At 43.6% G+C, this 14,860-nt stretch overlaps 2 protein-coding genes across 2 annotated transcripts; one reads left to right on the top strand and one right to left on the bottom strand.

Annotated features, from left to right (window-relative positions):
* The first annotated feature begins 1,517 nt into the window (after window positions 1–1,517).
* Window positions 1,518–6,471, top strand: col10a1a (collagen, type X, alpha 1a). The gene is made up of 3 exons (XM_069662167.1): window positions 1,518–1,606; window positions 2,006–2,150; window positions 3,996–6,471. The coding sequence occupies exons 2-3, from the start codon at window positions 2,021–2,023 to the stop codon at window positions 5,834–5,836; spliced, it is 1,971 nt and encodes a 656-aa protein (XP_069518268.1). The 5' UTR covers window positions 1,518–1,606; window positions 2,006–2,020; the 3' UTR covers window positions 5,837–6,471.
* A 3,384-nt stretch (window positions 6,472–9,855) lies between these two features.
* Window positions 9,856–12,559, bottom strand: marcksb (myristoylated alanine-rich protein kinase C substrate b). The gene is made up of 2 exons (XM_069661141.1): window positions 12,196–12,559; window positions 9,856–11,166 (listed from the first exon to the last, which is right to left on the bottom strand). The coding sequence occupies exons 1-2, from the start codon at window positions 12,289–12,291 to the stop codon at window positions 10,585–10,587; spliced, it is 678 nt and encodes a 225-aa protein (XP_069517242.1). The 5' UTR covers window positions 12,292–12,559; the 3' UTR covers window positions 9,856–10,584.
* Window positions 12,560–14,860: the final 2,301 nt, after the last annotated feature.

Below are 14,860 nucleotides of genomic sequence, written 5' to 3'. Positions count from 1 at the left end.
ATGCTTGGTTAGGACCTCAATCTGGCAACGCTTCATCATCTTTTCTGCAAACATACACATGTTGTCAGCAGTATGTATGTGCATCATGAGAACGCAGGAAGCACCATAGATGGCCCCCGTGTTCAGGAAGACTCTGGGATGGGATACACAGTACCCTACACATCGTTTATGGCCACTTGTGTGTTTGAGAACATGTGATTATTTGGGTGTATGCATTTCCGATGTGGCTGGGCTGAAATTGAGAAATTACAGTTGCAGGATCTCAAAGTAAGCAGGGCAAGGTGGAGGGCGAGGGAGGATAATACTGGAGGATAGCGCTGATTGAGGAAATACAACATCATGACAGAAGTTAGCTGTAATTGTAGGAATAGGACTGCAACCTCTGATGATGTATATGCACTGAAGGGACCAAAAATAACAAGTGACCACAGGGGCATGGCGCCTTCTCTGCAGCCGACGGCTATGCAACAGTATAAGCTGCCCTCTGGTGTCCAAACAGAGGTACTGTACATGAAGGCTGTCGCACACTGGGGTGCATTCACAGAAACAAGCCCAAATGTCTTTTCCAGTGGCTCCTTATATAGTTTTATTAGCTGTTCTGAGGGTGAAACACTTGCAGAAACACACAACTTAAGTAAAAGAGTTCATCCTGAAATAGAGTCTGAAATAAGACCACTTTGTCTCCATTAGCCACAATGACAAGCTGACCAAATAACAGCCAGGAAATGTATAAAACTAAATATATAAGGAAAGCTAAAATGATGGCATCGCATCAGGAATAGACGTGTTTATTTGCTCTCAATCTAAAGCGACTTAAATGTGCACTACCTTTCATCCGTGGCACTCTGGACAACCTTTCCCCACCATTTCCCTTGTTTACCTTATCATGGCAGGCGTGCAGGGGCCCAGACAGTCAGGAAAGGTAGAGGTATCCTCCAGCCGGCTGGACTGGATGTAAATTTGCAGATGAGTCTGGTACTGTGCATCCTCAATGCAAGCTTTGTGAAGCAACACAGGTGCCACTACAAACATAGATGTCCACTATTTTAAGATGTTACATATTTAAACTGTTATAATATTATGAATGAATCTGCCTTTTATAACCATGAATATGAACATGTCCTGGGCATAAAAATGTTAAATTCAGCTTAAAAACTCAACATTTAAGTGTAGAAAGGCTGAAAACATAAAAGGTGTTAATGGATTAAGTCGATTCCTCCTACACAGCTTGTTTGTGTTCTTTGTTTGCCTTTCACAGATTCATTCTGTTGCTCTAAACATGATTATTTTCTAGTTCAGAAGAAAGACTGAAATAAGTGATAATCATGTGTCTGGATATTCAAGACACAGAGGCACCCTGATTTGACATGCCCGCTTTGGGCAGATCTTTCTGCTAATTACAGCCTCGCTCTGAGGAGGGAGGTACTTGCGTGGTGGGGGCTTTTCTTTTTTTTTTAATGATGCAAGGGGTAGATATGGTATAAATACCCAGATCATTGTACTGGAGGGCAGCATATCCTCAGTTGTGCTCCTACCCTAAGGATATACAGAAGCACTAGGAGCTTACTGGTGCTGAAGAGACTGATTTTTCCCTCCTTGGATGCCGGTATGTGTGCTTTCTCTTACCCTCTAAACAGCTCTGACTCTGGGGGGAATGTAGGCAACATCCAGGCTTTGTGTAGGCCTTGAGTTTTTCCTGTTGAAGGCTGAGGGAGGAAAGCAGATTTTGGCTTACTTGGAGCATCCTGGATAGTAGCAGGAGAGTCCTGGAGACTACAGGATGCTCTGACTGAATACAGACTTCAGATTTACACCCTGTAACTCTAACTTATCCTAACTCTAACTTAGATTTGTTGTCCACTACGCTTCTGTGAGGATGTTAACTTTACACTTAGTTGAATAAGTTTTAAGCTCAGTAAAATAGCTCAAAACTAAAGAGAAAGCTTGCTGAGACTTTGTAACTTGAGAGTGGTTGTGCTGACTGTCTCCTCGTTTTCTCCTACAGGTTTGACCTTGCAAGATGGACATAAGAATTGCAAGCATCCTCCTCCTCATTGTGGCCTCAGCAGCAGCCCATGGGAAAGGCTATGTGGTGAAGAAGGTGGTGAAGGCCGCTCCTCAGTACCAGCCCTACTCTGTGAAGAGCCACGGTAAGAAAACTCAGCCCCTTGTTGTCTGTACAATCCGTTTTTGACTGTAGATAACGGTAGCATTTCTCCGGTTTTTTTCTCATAAAAGCAGCTTCTAACGTCAGATTTTCATCTCTAAAGATGACATTTAGCAACGTTTGGTGACAGTTTTTCCTTACCTTTAAATCTTCAGCTTCATATTCAGCATCTTTAGAGTGGTAAACATGAGCAGCTTCAGCAGCCAGACACATGTTAGCCGCAGCCAGCTGCACTTTGAAAAGACTCCACCTTCCGCTGGTACTGCCCTGTGCTCTGATTGGCTGAACCGTGTGCGCGGTCCTCCAATCAGATCCACTCCATTTAGATGTAGGATTTAAATAACATTTATTCAGCGTGGAGCTTCGCAGCTTTATCTTTCTCTCATTTAACGTACACACGTAATTTAAGAAATGTTTATATTTATTTGTAGTTTTGACTGAGCTCTTATTTTGTCCTCTATTGAGTTAAGGCAAGCTGGTGTCTTTCTACTATTATCTGGTACAAAATGTTATTTCATCCATTCAATTTTAGCAGTTCTGAAGGATAAGTCATTGTTTTAAAGTGTTTGCAGCAATCTGGCTTATATGTCTAAACATCGAACATTTTGAGAAGAATAATTTAAGACAAGTGTTGTTTTCATTGCCTTTAGTTTTTAGATTTGACATGTGTTTCTCATTTCAACATTTTAACTGTAAATGTTGCCACGCTATGTCCATAAAAGACATAGCGTGAGCATATTCAGATTCCCGCAAAAGCTTATTTTACAACTGTCTAAAAATGCTGATTATGGTGTGGTCTGGAGGGTGGGCTGAAATGCAACACAAAATATGAAATGTTGCTTCTGTGTAAATCAACATCCTGCTATTTTTATTTGAGAAAGTAGCTGTTAGTGAATTATTTTTAGTTTGGCACTGACAATTACAGTGCAGTCACCCAGCGGTGTGGTTTGCTTTGGGTGTGCCTGTTTCACTCAGAAGTAGAAACATCTGTTTGGCTTTACCCAAACTCGTCTGCAGTTAGCCAAGGAGTGAGCCTTTTACACTCAAACACATGTGACCACATTAAGGCAGCAAATAAAAAGAGACTCCTTATTTAGACCGACTGTTTCATAAACAAGCCACAAGATGTCTCTTAAAGCTCTTTGACCTGTATGGTATAAAACATAAGCTGGTAAATATACTATTTAAAATACATTTTAAAATGTATTTATTCATTTATATATTTTTATTTTTAAAAAAAGGCTTAAACAATAAAATAGATATAAAAATAAGTTTAAAAAAGACTTTTCTGCATTTATTTAGAAGCATTTTCCAGTTGTGAAGATTCAAGAAAGTGAAAGTTTGAGAATTAGAGAATACAAGATGGGCTTATGAGAATTAGACTGCGCCCCCTACAGGAACTGAATATAATTGAATAAGGACCAATCAGTAAATTACTTTATAACGCAGCCATCATTTTTAGCATTATGATGACACACAGAAAGGCAATAATAAGAGCATCATTTATATGAGCGTTTATCTTCAAATGTGTTTTTCATCTGAAGTTTGACTGGTGAACATAGACGTTGCTGGTCAGCAACAAACTAAACATTTTAAACCTGCAAACACTCAGACCTGAGAGCTGGCCCATATGTCTGTGATCATAGTGATATATTTCAGTGTTACTTTTACAGTATATATGGAAAATGCAACACCGTTTATGAGTGGAGCACTTCTATGTTGCCACTTTGTTTCCATGACCACCTGCTTTTTGTTTTGTTTTTGTTTGTTTGTTTGCTTGTTTGGTATTGGTTTTTGGTGGTACTAATAATGGTTTCACTCTTCACAGTTGTGTCAGTGGCAGGTGAGCCTGGTGAACCAGGTGAGCCTGGCCCTGAGGGACCTGCTGGCCCTCCTGGACCCCCAGGTGACAGTGCCGAAGGTCTACCTGGGCCCCAAGGACCTCCTGGACCTCCTGGATCTCCTGGTCGCTCCATCGCTGGCAAACCTGGATCTCCTGGTGGACCTGGAAAACCTGGAAGCCATGGAGCACATGGTGAGAAGGGAGACACTGGAGCAACTGGCCCTCAGGGACCCAGAGGAGTCCCTGGATCCCACGGAAGCCCTGGACCCGCTGGACTCTCTGCTACTGGCAAGCCTGGACCTTCAGGTCTGCCTGGAGCCATGGGACCTAGAGGAGAGCCTGGTCTTAAAGGACATCCAGGTGTTCCTGGACTGCCAGGTTCTAAGGGTGACACAGGGGTGGGAGCTCGTGGACCTCAGGGTGAGACAGGACCTGAAGGTCCCATGGGCGCAACTGGAGCACCTGGTGAGTCTGGAGTTGGAAAGCCAGGAAAGTCAGGTATGCCAGGTGAGCCAGGAAAGTCAGGTAGCCCAGGTAGAGATGGTGCCTCAGGTCCAATGGGACCAATGGGACCTAAGGGACACACTGGTTCCCCAGGTGTAGGTCTTCCAGGTAAATCAGGTGAGAATGGCGCCCCAGGTATGCCAGGCCCAGTTGGCCCTAAAGGTCACACAGGACCTGCTGGAGCCACTGGTGCCCCAGGAGTCCCCGGATATGGAAAGCCAGGTGCAAATGGAGAGAAGGGAGAGAGGGGAGCTACAGGTAGCACAGGTGCCACAGGTGCAAAGGGTGAGCAAGGTCCAACCGGGTATACTGGTGCTACAGGTGCAACTGGCTCCACTGGTCCTGCTGGACCTCAGGGTTCAAGAGGTTTCCCAGGTGAATCCGGCCCCTCTGGCCCTAAAGGCGACACAGGTGCAACTGGATCTCAGGGAGCTAAGGGAAACAAGGGAGATCAGGGAGTACAGGGTTTCGCAGGCAAGCAGGGTTATCCAGGCGCAGCTGGTCCCCCTGGATCCAGAGGAGCTACTGGAGCCACAGGTGACAAAGGTCATGTAGGTGCCCCAGGTACCCCAGGTGCCCCAGGTATTCCAGGCCCTGCTGGACCCAAAGGTCATCCTGGCCGTGCAGGTGAGCCAGGTGCTTCTGGCTCTGATGGTGCCCCAGGTCCCAGAGGACCTTCTGGTGCTTCTGGTGCTGCTGGTGCTCCTGGTCTTAAGGGACACCCAGGTCTCCCTGGTCCCTCTGGCCCAGCTGGTTTGGCAGCTAAGGGTGGCCCCGGACCTCAGGGTGAACCTGGAATGCCCGGTGAGCCTGGTTCTGATGGAGAGGCTGGTCCAGCCGGTCCTCCTGGTCCCCCTGGTCCTCCTGGTGAGGTTGTGTATGAGAAGGGGAAGGGAATGGAAATAGCCGAGGTTATGGTCAAGTCTCCCATGTCTGCTTTCACTGCATCTCTGGCCACCCCCTACCCTGCTGCTGGCAGCCCCATTAAATTTGACCAGATTGTTTACAATGCTGAGAGTCACTATGACCCTGATACCGGCATCTTCACTTGCCAGGTTCCTGGAGTTTACTACTTCTCCTACAGCATCCATGTCAATGGAGCTCATGCCCTGGTGGCTCTGTACAAGAATGGCCAGCCTGTTATGTTCACTTATGATGAGTACAACAAGGGCTTCCTGGACCAGATGTCCGGTAGTGCCGTCCTCTTGCTCGATGAGCAGGACACAGTCTACGTCCAGATCCCCGATGATGAGGCCAATGGCGTCTTCGCTGCCGAGAATGTCCACTGCTCTTTCTCTGGGTTCCTCATTGCTTCAACGTGATACGTTGATACAGTAGCTCCCAAAAGTCAACCAACTAAATTTGCAATCTATTTCTCAAACTAAAGTAAACTCCCTGTTCATTTTTTCCTCAACCAAACAGACAGGCAGTTCACCCTTCTTTGAGGAATAGTAGCATTGCGACTTGAAAACTACAAGAAATAGGTGCTTAGAAGAAGGAAAACTAATTTATGAAAACAGGAGATCAGGGATGGGGGAAGCAATCCACAAAGATACCAGTGAGCTTTTGTAATGGAGACAGCATGTGAAATTGAGGTGTTATAACTGTGTTGTGTCCTGACTCTTTCTTTTTCCACTCTGTTCCTTTTATACTGACTTCAACTGGTGATTCTTAATTGTTTGTTTGTTTTTTTTGTTTGTTTTTGTACCTGCTTGTTTTTGTTTGGGTGACCAATAATCTTAAGTAAACAAATACTTTCTGTGCAACATGTTGTAACTGTTATCCTTGTATGTGACTTGAATATTGTGAAATGGTAATGGTCAAATTGACCATACTAATGAAATAAGTCACCAGAATACTGTCATTCAAACACAAACTTCCAGCAACATGGTTATATACCCGAACATGCATTATGTCGTGTAAAGCATAATGACCAAAATAAAGGTGTCTAAACAAATGTTTTGTCTCAGAAGCTCTTTTTGAATCGGGTAAAAATGATTTTCAATGCATAATGCACATTATACCTTATTACTAAAAAAAAAGTTTTAAAAAATCCATGCTCCACTGGGGTCAGGGGTCAACAACAGGGTATCATCCATTTGGCCTGGTAAAGATTCTGTGTCTCAAGCACTTAAAAAAACTCATCTGTTACAACAGTATGTTCCGACCAAGTAAATTTATTGGACAAGAGGCATTTCATAAATGCTGATATAGAGTATAACAGCACTGAGACGTTGTACTACATGTACCACACAGGTTAATTAATGTTAAAGCTCACAGTCCTTGTCTACAGTAATCAAGCTGGTACCTCAGAATTAAATAGGCCACAAGAGTCTGTGAAGGTTCTCAGTCATCCCGGTCATGGTAATTCTAAGCTTAATCCACAAGGCAACTGAACTTGGTTGAAGTTCTTGAAGACGTTTCACCTCTCATCCGAAAGGCCTCCTCAGGTCTAAACTGACTGGTGTGCGGAGTTAGAAATATAAGCCTCTATAGGTAAAGGTACCTAGAGAGGCTTCAACCAACTTCAACCAAGTCCAGATGCCTTTTGGATTAAGCTTGGAATAGGCCACAAAAGCCACTGCATACTCTTACATCAATAATTGCATGATAAATGGGAACATACCAATAAACGCACACAAGACAAAGAGGCTGGTTTGCAGTAAATGGTAAACACCAAGTAGCAAGTTTGCAGCAGAATGTTTGTGTTTGGAAACTGTCCAGTTTCAGTAAAGTTGCGAAACTAGTTCAGTTGGCAGAAAAAAATGAATGGTATATGGCGCTTGTAGAACTGTTGTATAACAGCTATATCACACTGGAGATTGTGCTGTTATACTGAATATCAGCACGGCTGTGAGCATCTTCAACTAAACTCCCCCTTGTGTGATATCGCTTAAATTAAAAAGATAGTTTGGATGTTTGTACGATGTAACATGTTAGCATAAGCTAACATAGCCACATAGAGCAAGCACAGAATGGTATAGCATATACTGAAAGGTCATGCAGATTATTCACACTAGTCTCTATTAGATCTATAATTCAGATCCTTTTTGTAATTTAAAACATTTTATTTTAAGTTTTAAGTAAATGTATTTGCCATCTTGAGTCCAGATTTGTCAAAAAATAGTGTCCGATGAGTGTAGGACTGTAAGGTTAACAGTCCCATAACATTTTAAATGGAAGAAGTCATCGTATTTTATCGACCGATCTGTGTTTTGTATGCAGGATCTACATCTACGAGGTAAGCAGTTACGTTATCAGTCCAATAAATGTGGGAAGTATAAGTCTAAAATAACCTTTAACAGAAAGTACATGAGTAAATGTACTTATGTATTTCACTCCACAGGTCTCTGTATAGACGCTTTGATGGACAAAGACCATAAAGTTTGAATTTCTCCCCACTGGTCGCCTGCTTGGCAACCTAAGTTTACAAAAGCTACTCTACCATGCAAGTCTGAATGTGGGTGTACTGAAAATAGTCAGCATGTGGGATGGGGGACAGGCATGGTCCTCTGGCAGGGCAGCAGCTGTTTGATCTTCCCTGGGAGAGGCAGAGCTGGACGGTGGTTAGGTGAGAGGCCCGAGGGACAGGAGAGAGGAAGCTGGTTGGAGGAAACCGCCAGGGGATTGCCATCTGAGGGGACGGCCATTCGGAGACGGCCTGCGGTTGGTGGACGAGGTGGGACAGACAGGAACACAAACGGAGCGCTGCACTCCGTCGTCCCCACAAGCCACACTCCTAAATATATGCTGCACTTGAAGGAATATTTTTCACTTTAGTTTTTTAACACGTGTTTTTATTTGCGTGTATCCATACTCTTGTGTATCAATTTGTCTAAAAAGAAGCGAACAAAGAAAGAAATGAGGACAAATTGAGGAGGATGGAGAGTGGTTTGTGGCCCGATGGGATACTTTATGGTTATAAACTGCACGTGAAGCACACCAAGGGCCAAAATGACCAGGACGGACATGCAGACCAGGACGCAGAAATAGAAATATTATGTGTAAAACACACCCTTCTTGCGGTGGCCAAAACCGCAGTACAGAGGGTTAAACTCGGTTAAAGGAAATAGATGGTTTGAATTCAGCTTTGGGTACAGCTGTGGGTGGCTAAAACACCCTGAAGACTTTTGCAGAAAACCTTTCTACTCTTAAAAAGACACTTGGGGTTTTTTACGGGGCTTGGGGTTTCGTCGAAGGAATCCAAACATGTTGACAGCAAGCACAGGCATCAGCCGATCTGTGCTGCAGTTGTTTGCTTCAGATACTAAAACTCTAGACGTTGTAAAAATATTTGTTTCAAACACTATCATTTAGGTCGCAAAACCTGCGCTCTGTCATTGAATCAAACACAACTTACCTCGAACCTCATCACATAATTACATTGCGGCTGTTCCCAGAGTAAGTCAGTCATTTCCTAAAAATACTGCAGGGCGGCGAGTACATCTCGTTTTTGTCTTATAAGCAAATGAGGCTGCTTTAGAGAAAGGCGGACGCGTGTGATAATCACACACATTTCAAGATGTGCTGAAAGGAGCCTCAATTAGTAAAGCAGCTGTTCGTCCATCACTTCTGCTCCAATTTGAACTCTAATTGTGAAAATGTATGTACTCTGAAAAAGATGCTTAAGAATTTACTTTACTCCAACTGATTAGTCTCAAATGTGAGATGTTACATCTTAATTATAGATATAGGTATTCCATATAAAGCTCACTTCTTAATGCGTTGCACTTGTGACTGATGGAAGCTCCTAGATTATTGCCATGACGCAACACACGAGGGTGCTGTAGAGCACCGTATCAGCGTTACCATTTCATCCTTCAATATCTCAGTCAGATATTAATAAGATGGATCTTAAATGAGTAGTGTTAGTGCTATGTTCAGTATCAGGAGCAATAGATATTCAGAATCTTGTCCAATACTACTGACACTTTAACTGCCACCTTTACCTCCTGTCTACTTTAGCAGAGGACTGTTGTAATATCGTTTTTCTTTTAGGCACCGTCTCTTTTGCATTAACCCATAAACTTTATATTTTCACTTATATTAGAGTTGTTTTTCATACTTCTCTAATGTTGTAGTGTATTTGGAGCTATCTGTCACTATAATTTCCTTCGGGATTAATACAGCTCTCTTATCTTATTTAATACATATTTATATATTCTTCATCAGTGCTCATAGAAAATACATAGAGCACCTAATCAATGTTGTTGTTAATGTCTAATAATGACTTACGTGAATCCTCCTTACATCCAAAGATGTTCAAAGATTGCATCCCTAACTGGGACTGTGTGTTTTCTGGTGTTGTGCGGTGCGGCAGTGATCACAGCTCGACGCAGAGTTTGCTTAAAACATCTCCCAATTTTATTCAATCTTACAAATGGTGAAAAACAAGAAAACTTCATTTACAATGGGTAATCTGTTAAAAACTTCAGTCATTTAGGTACATCTCAGTCATAAAACCAGTAATATCAAAGTCTATACAACGTGCATTACTACAGAGTTTGAAATGGTGGGATCTAACAATGGGAAGTGATGAGCACCTACAGTTAACTAAATCTAGATCATTCAGGAATGGTTGTGTCCACAGGAGCATTGACTTTTAAAGAGTTGTAAACAACTGCACTGCAAAGACAACATTTAAGACTTGGTTTAGGACTTTCCCTTTAAATATCACAATGTGTCAATTCTTGCAGACACAGCTTTAGCTGCTACATCCAATTGCCCAGCACCAAATACTAGGATAAAATATGTCGAATTCAGGTTAGTGTCAACACAGTCATGGTTTCATGTAGAAAAACATTCACACTCACATTCGCACCTTCACACTCACCCACGTCACAAATGCAAGCACCAATGAGCAGTGAGGAAGCAGCACACTCTCCAGTACACCTCCTGTCCATCACTGCCAAGGACGTTGCAGTCATTATGGATGAGATGGTTGCAGAATAGTAAACAAACACCAACAAAAAAACATGAACAAAAAAAATCCCTGGTTTTAGACAAGTCCTCGCATTTCCTTCACACGGGCTCCATCGCCTCCTTCATTTCGGCGTCTCGTTCAGCAGGATTACTCAGCGGCGGCCTCTGGGCTGGCTGCCGTCTCGGGCTCAGTAGGTGAAGCTTCAGCTGGTTTCTCCTCCCCGCCTGCTGCTGCCGGTTCCTCTGCCTTCACCTCCTCCACAGCTTTCGGCTCCTCGGCTGCTGCCTCCTTGGCTCCCTCAGCAGCCTCGGCTGGTTTGGCCTCCTCAGCTGGTGCTTCCTCAGTAGCAGCCTTCTCTCCTTCAGCCGGTTTCTCCTCTCCCTCTGCCGCGGCTGCTGCTCCCTCCTCTGCAGTCTCCTCAGACTCCTTCTTGGTCTTCTTAAAGGAGAAGCCGCTGAGCTTGAAGGAGGGTTTCTTGAAGGAGAAACGCTTTTTCTTCTGCTTGCCGTCCTCACTGGTGGATGGAGTGCCTTCCTCCGCCTTGGCAGAAGCTTCTCCGTTTGTGGCGGCGGGCTCCTTCTCTCCATTGGCCTCAGCTGCCTCTACTTTCTCGCCTTCTTCTTTTGGCGCCTCCTCAGTAGGAGTGCTGCCGTTGGCCTGAACATCAGCTTTGTTGGCCTCCTCTGCAGCTGGAGAGGCATCCCCATTGGTCTTGGCATGGCCATTCTCCTGGAAAAAAACAGAATTGAAAGGTCATTTTTCAAATATGCACATCACCAAGCTATTCAGATTAAAAAGGGATTTTTTTTGGCCTCTTTATTGTCTGTAATCGTGCATCTGAGGTAATCACTGGCCTACATATGAACATGTGGCTGCAAGACTAGCCCATGAAAAATCTGGCGTGCTGTGGTATTTAATCAAATTCAGCCACTGGTAGCAACCAATAGGAAAATAGTCCTAAAACTGCAGCAACATCTGTTACTAGGAGAGTGACGACAGATCTGTGGCTTTCAGCAGTAGGCTAGCTGGTGAGACTGCAGTACCGTCGGCCTCCGCCAGGTGGAGTTCAGTACCGAGTCTGGATACTAGAGGAATTTAGGGATATTTTTCTCCGTCTTTTAACGACATTTTTCCTCAATTAATGTGTTTTATTAAGAAAAAATATATTTTCCATATCCCACTTTCTGTGCTTTAAATAATGTGTTGATTTTGTTGGTTCTGTGTGTGCACAAACATGGCTCCTTGCTTGGACCTGGCAACAAAGGCGTGGTGGTATCGTTTTTTAAAATGGCCATGCCACCACCAGTGAGAGCGGCCGCAAACCCCGTTGCACATTTTTCCACCAAATGAATTAAAGTGCCACCAAGATTTGAAGGATGAAACCTTGAGCTGATTGAGCAAAGATTAAAATACATCGAAAATTCAATTTAAAACCTGTATTTAAAATCAATCAGATTAGTTCTGCAGCCTTGTCTCATTCATATTCAAAAGATGGGTTTAAAATATACATGTAGAAATGTAAAGCATTTTTACAGCCTCCATCTAAAACAATGTTTCTATGCAAAAAAAAAAAGCCATAAAATTCTAAGAATTCACTCGCCGGTGAAATGAATACATGTGGCCACTTTCCCTGGAAGCCGGTGAGCGTGGGGATGCGCTACAGGGAACAAGGAGCACGCCATTGACGCAACACATTGCTAAAATAAGACAAAACCCCGCACAAGCGTTTAAGACTTAAATAATTAAAATGCATTTTACCTGTCCGTTTGTCTTCGCTGCAACAGCTGCACCTTCTGCTGGTTTTTCAACCGCAGCTTCCTCCTTTCCAGCGGTTTTGGAGATTTGTGCTCCCATGCTTTTGGTACAACAAAGGAACCCAACCGATCAAAATGAATGAACAAAGACCGCAAGCTTCCTCCCAAAATGTCTAGTCAAACGCCGACACCTCCTTTACCAACCGAAGCCGAGGAATCAACCCGAAACCGAAGTGACCGCAAAGGGACGTGTGAGAGCTTGCAAAAAATGTGGCAAAAGATGCAAAAGAAACGCGAATTCTTTCAATTTTTTCTCGAGCGGAGTTTGTAAATGGAGAAATTGGCCCCGCCGCAAATGAGATGCGGAGTACAACGCCCAAGTCCGCTGATGAATGGGCGCCGGGGCTATGACGACACAGCCGCCCCGTCTCCACCAATCACAAGTCCCTAATCCAACGAGGAGGGGGTGTCATGGAGTCGGGGGGCTATGGACAATAGGGGAGCACAACAACATGGCCAACAACTTGTTTTTAAAATTCACTTTGGTAAGCGAGAACTTGATTTTACTTCTGACTGAAATGACGACAGAGAGTTCCTACAGCTTTATGAGGGCTGACATGGTCAGCTGGACACTGATTTCAAGGCGAGAAACCTTTGATAAGAAGGCAAATACGTCAACAAACAATACCTTTAAAGCTACTGTGAGGAGTTTTTTGCTGGTTATGAAATAGACTGAAATTAATTCTGATTACTCTTTATGACCTACAAAAGCAAACCAGCCCATTAACGACAACATTGACTATTTATATTGAGTGATTTTTAATGCCTGAAACTGCTGGCGGTGGTGTCACAGGAAGTGATTGACTGCATGCTGCCTTTGTTTACATTTTCTACTGCAAAAATTCACAGTGAGTGATACATATGAGTGTTAAAAAAAAGCAGGATGAGATATTTTGTTAAAAAACAACCATTAAGCATTTACTGGACAAAATCGGAAAATAAATATGAGGTATGGTTTTGTCCACAGGGCGCACCATAATCCTCACAGGAGTTTAAAAATAGATGCTCACTGCTACAAAATGGCTAACACTTTGCCATTTATTAGCATTGTTTTTAAAGATATTTAGTAGGCTACTATATAATTCTCTTCATTGTCAGATATGGCCAATCTTTTATGTCAATATCAAGAAAGTGCTATCTACAAGAGCAGAAACAAGCCTTCTTGTAATTAGTGTTGTGACATTTGCGAACGATCTGATTCTTTTGAACAACTCTTTAGTGCAAACGACGGGAACCGAGTCATAGAGCCGTTCTTTTTTAGTCGCTGCGTGCCCTAGATCCACTCCCCTTTAATGCCGAATTACCACAGGCAGCTTTTTTCAACTGCAACTCCGCTATACTAGGTCAGGTGCAGCGAAATCATGTCACCACAACATAGTGCCGATGGTGAGCAACATCATAACCCTTCGCCAACTTTCTTTTTGGTTTTTTTGTTGACATCTCTGTAGTCATACAGAGTTGTATCATAAATCATTGGCAAATCAATGACGTTGATTAATTGTTCCTACATTATTCCGCTGTTCCCTTTTAAATTTTGAATCTGCAGAATTTTAAATATGCGTGTGTTGACATGGGACAATAGAGTGCAGGCCACTCTCTCACCTCAGATCTTATGGCTCCGTTCCTTTCCTGGAGCCGTTCAAAAGCCATAAGATCCGACTCCCTTCAAAGAGCCTTATTCCCAACGCTAGTAATTATTTGAATGCTGTAATATATGATAGCCTATATATCCTGCAACATTACTGCACATTTTTATAGATTGTAAGACATATCTCAGTTAAATGCATATATAGATAGACAGCAGAAGACTGCAGCAAATGGGGTCAAAGGGGTTGTTTATCATGACCTATAAACTAATGCAGTTGTCTGAAAACAACAGCATGTTTTGGACAGCTGAGCTGAGAAAGCCCTGCTCAGCTGGTCTCATGTTATATCATCATCACCCTCCTGACATATGCCTCGATCAGTAAACAGACGTCCCCTGTACAACTATAAGCCCCTGTACCCACAACTTCCCTCATCCCTCTTCTTGCATAATAGCGTCTTGTCTGCCTGTTGCAGCTGGAGCATCCCACTGACCCAGATATAATGAGAGTTTACGGCCCTCTGCTCCGGCAGCCTGCGCTGCTCTGACTCCACCACCAGCCACAAGTCTCCTCTCCCTGCCATCACTGCATGACCCACATCTCCATGGTTACCGGTCCAAAATGGCTCCGAGGAGGAGAGGCTGCATGCAGCGATCTTGACTCCTGGTCATGGAGAATAAAATAGGGTGAGAGTGAGTTCAAAACTAAGCAGCGCAGACGACAGTTTGAGGATTAGATCAGACGTCTTTCAGCCACCCTCCCTTCATCAGGCTAACTAGGCCACGCTCATTGTTGTGATATTCTGATTACATGCAAAGCTGTGATTATTATGGTCTGCTGCCATGAATATGTAGACCAGGGGACAAAGCCTGCAGGGCATGAAGTGTTTTCAACAGCACCCTGCAACCCAGACATTCAGACATAAAGACTTCAGCTGTCAGGAAGATGCTGTATCACGTCTGTATATATGCAGGGCGAAGTGTGTATGCGTGTGCAAGCTTAATTTGCTGAACTATCGCACAC

The sequence above is a fragment of the Semicossyphus pulcher genome, unplaced genomic scaffold (genome assembly GCF_022749685.1).
Source record: "Semicossyphus pulcher isolate SPU_LCO1_2020_fin unplaced genomic scaffold, fSemPul1.0.p SCAF_14, whole genome shotgun sequence".
Classification (NCBI taxonomy): Eukaryota; Metazoa; Chordata; class Actinopteri; order Labriformes; family Labridae; genus Semicossyphus; species Semicossyphus pulcher.
This window is presented reverse-complemented; position numbering and strand designations above follow the sequence as displayed.

What these genes read in the sequence shown, in the direction of transcription:
- marcksb (XM_069661141.1), bottom strand. Translation starts at nt 12,291, where the DNA reads ATGGGAGCACAAATCTCCAAAACCGCTGGAAAGGAGGAAGCTGCGGTT. An exon ending in CAGCGAAGACAAACGGACAG is followed by an intron (nt 11,167 to 12,195) that starts GTAAAATGCATT and finishes GTTTTTTTCCAG; the next exon opens with GAGAATGGCCATGCCAAGAC.
- col10a1a (XM_069662167.1), top strand. Translation starts at nt 2,021, where the DNA reads ATGGACATAAGAATTGCAAGCATCCTCCTCCTCATTGTGGCCTCAGCA. An exon ending in CTACTCTGTGAAGAGCCACG is followed by an intron (nt 2,151 to 3,995) that starts GTAAGAAAACTC and finishes CACTCTTCACAG; the next exon opens with TTGTGTCAGTGGCAGGTGAG.